The sequence below is a fragment of the Diachasma alloeum genome, unplaced genomic scaffold (assembly GCF_001412515.2).
Source record: "Diachasma alloeum isolate Michigan unplaced genomic scaffold, Dall2.0 Dall_scaffold_73727, whole genome shotgun sequence".
Taxonomy (NCBI): Eukaryota; Metazoa; Arthropoda; class Insecta; order Hymenoptera; family Braconidae; genus Diachasma; species Diachasma alloeum.
Genome location: NW_021683567.1, coordinates 1 through 2,400, shown reverse-complemented (window position 1 = coordinate 2,400; position 2,400 = coordinate 1). Strand labels below are relative to the sequence as shown.

The following is a 2,400-nucleotide window of genomic DNA, read 5'->3' as shown; positions in this document are numbered from 1 at the left end:
TTTTTTCTGGGATGGTCAATTTTTTTTTCATTGTGTTCTCTCTTCATATGAGTTTTTATGGAATTTATAGAGTTGAAAATTCTCGAACATGAGATTTCACCGCAAATAAAGCTAGGAAATGAGGAATGGTTCAGTCTTAAATGACTAAGATGACTTTGCCATGTTGGAAAAGTCAGATTACATGTGTTGCAAATAAATAATAATTGTTTATCTTCCATTGGGATTAACGTTCTCATCACCTCCGGTACACTCGTGGGAAATTTGACCTATCAATGCTTCCGTATCTCTATTACATTTATCTGTTTCTAGGTGAATGTCATAGAAGGCCTTTTGTATAAATGTCCAAAGTGAAACCGCCCTAGTGGGATAAGAACAGTTCAATGAAAAGAAGACTTTAAAAGTCAAGTCTATCATATGCAGTAAATCTGGAGATTGATAGATTGTTGGAGTCTCCAGAGAATCATTGATGTACACGTAAAACGCGTCCAATTTCACGAGAGGACCTACGACGATGGGAAGGGGTTGAAGAGTTGTGTTAGAATCTCCGCACACTTTCCGTTGTGTGTTCAATGCTCCTTCGATATCAGCTGCGGTTTCAACATGCAGTATGAATGCTGCTTGTTTTTCTTTCACCGTAAGAGATTTTTCTCCTTCAGCTCCTCTTCTAGGTGGTTTTATCAAGTACGGTAACAGGTAGAAGAGAAGTGCATCTTTATTGTGCTGTGCGAGTGAAGGTAACGCTGTTTTGAATCCCAGATCTTCCCCTTTTATACCTGTACAGCTATTGAGAGCAGTGATGACAATATCTCTTGCAACTTGCCATCGATGTAAAAAATTCTGCGAAAGATCGGGGTATAATACGTCAAAGTCATTGACAAGCTGAAAAAAATGATTGCAACACTTAAAAATAAATAGTGGGAAATTAATGGTGATTGATTCCTCACTGCAATGCCTTACCAACTCTGCACCCTGTGCTGACTTAAGTACTGGGAACGTTGAATAATAGTCGTGAACAGTACAGCCCTCTTTCAAAATCCTTTTCCTGATAGCATAGCTTAGAGTCCAATAGTGTCTCACGGTATCTGGTGGACCAATGTGATTCTCTAACCACTCAGCAGCTCGTCGTTGATCATCTAAATCACAAATATAGAAAATAATTTATTTATAGGGAAACAGGCAGAGGATTATATTTTTCCTTTACGATATATGTAAGGGAAGATACACTGTTGCAATATACTATTAAGGGGATATCACACGCAAATCGCAGGAGCCTTTATTTATCATACTGATGAGTTTACTGCTTCAGTTTAATTGTGAAAAAAACATGAGAAAAAATTAGATTCTGCCTCTCTTTATTGATGTAATGTTGAAAAGTGTCCTCATGACGCCATTCTCAATCGATTGACTCGTATTTTTGTTTACACATACGGAAGTACACAGTGAATCACTAAAGTAGTATTTTTTTCTGATTTTTATCATTTGCCTCATTACATTCTGAATGAATGATTCGAAAAATATGCAAAACTTCGTATTTCATTGATTTACAATATAGTTGAATATTACAATTTTTTCAAATTTTTCAGCTCAGCCAAATTTAAGGAAAAAAATGAAAAAAAAACTTCAAAAAATAAATATTAAAAAATAATTATTTCGTCATATTTGTGTACATATTATACCTCTGTAAACTAAAAATTGAGTCAATTGGTTGAGAATTACGTCATGATGAGATTTTTCAAGATTTGATACCTCTGCAGCCTCTTTTGGATGAATAAAAAAAATAATACCTGATTTTTTTTTACATTAAAACTGAAGTAATACCTTATCAGCATAATAGATGAAGGCACCTGCGATTTCGAAATTCCAGTCCGGCCTCCCCTTAATTAAATTATCTTCACATAAGGCATAATTTACATCCGAATCAGGAGTAATTTAACTTTTTATGGAGATTCCTTCTATTTTGGGGGTAAATCAACCCCAAGAAGGGTTAAATTACCCTTTGCATGGATTAAATGATACTTAGTGTTTTTTATGTGTGGAATTACATACTTCTACACTTCTTCTTTTCGGAAATTTGCTCTAGGAATTCCTCGATATGAATTTTCTAAATCTTTTTCATTCAATTTTGAAAATATCTCAATTGAATAAGTCGTATAGAAAAATCGAATTCTATTAATTTTGCCTACAAAATATTTTCTATTGAAAATTCTTTTCCAAAACAAAACATATAGGTCAGCTGCGCAAGTTTGCAATAAAATAGACCAAAAACTAATAAAAGGTTTAAGAGAAATACAATACAATGTTGTAGCGAATTCTTTAGGTTTTCTGGAAATTTCCATGAAAGAAATAATAGTTCTCTCCAACAACTCTTGAAAAAAAAACGGTTTTTTAGGGAATTTTGAG

The 2,400-nt window shown here is 33.8% G+C and overlaps 1 protein-coding gene across 1 annotated transcript; it reads right to left on the bottom strand.

Moving 5' to 3' along the window:
• Positions 1–43: 43 nt before the first annotated feature.
• Positions 44–1,133, bottom strand: LOC107047642 (the record flags this gene model as incomplete). The annotated part of the gene is made up of 2 exons (XM_015270437.1): positions 44–879; positions 958–1,133. Coding segments are annotated over 2 exons (848 nt in total), but the record flags the coding sequence as incomplete, so codon positions are not given.
• Between the last annotated feature and the right edge of the window lie 1,267 nt (positions 1,134–2,400).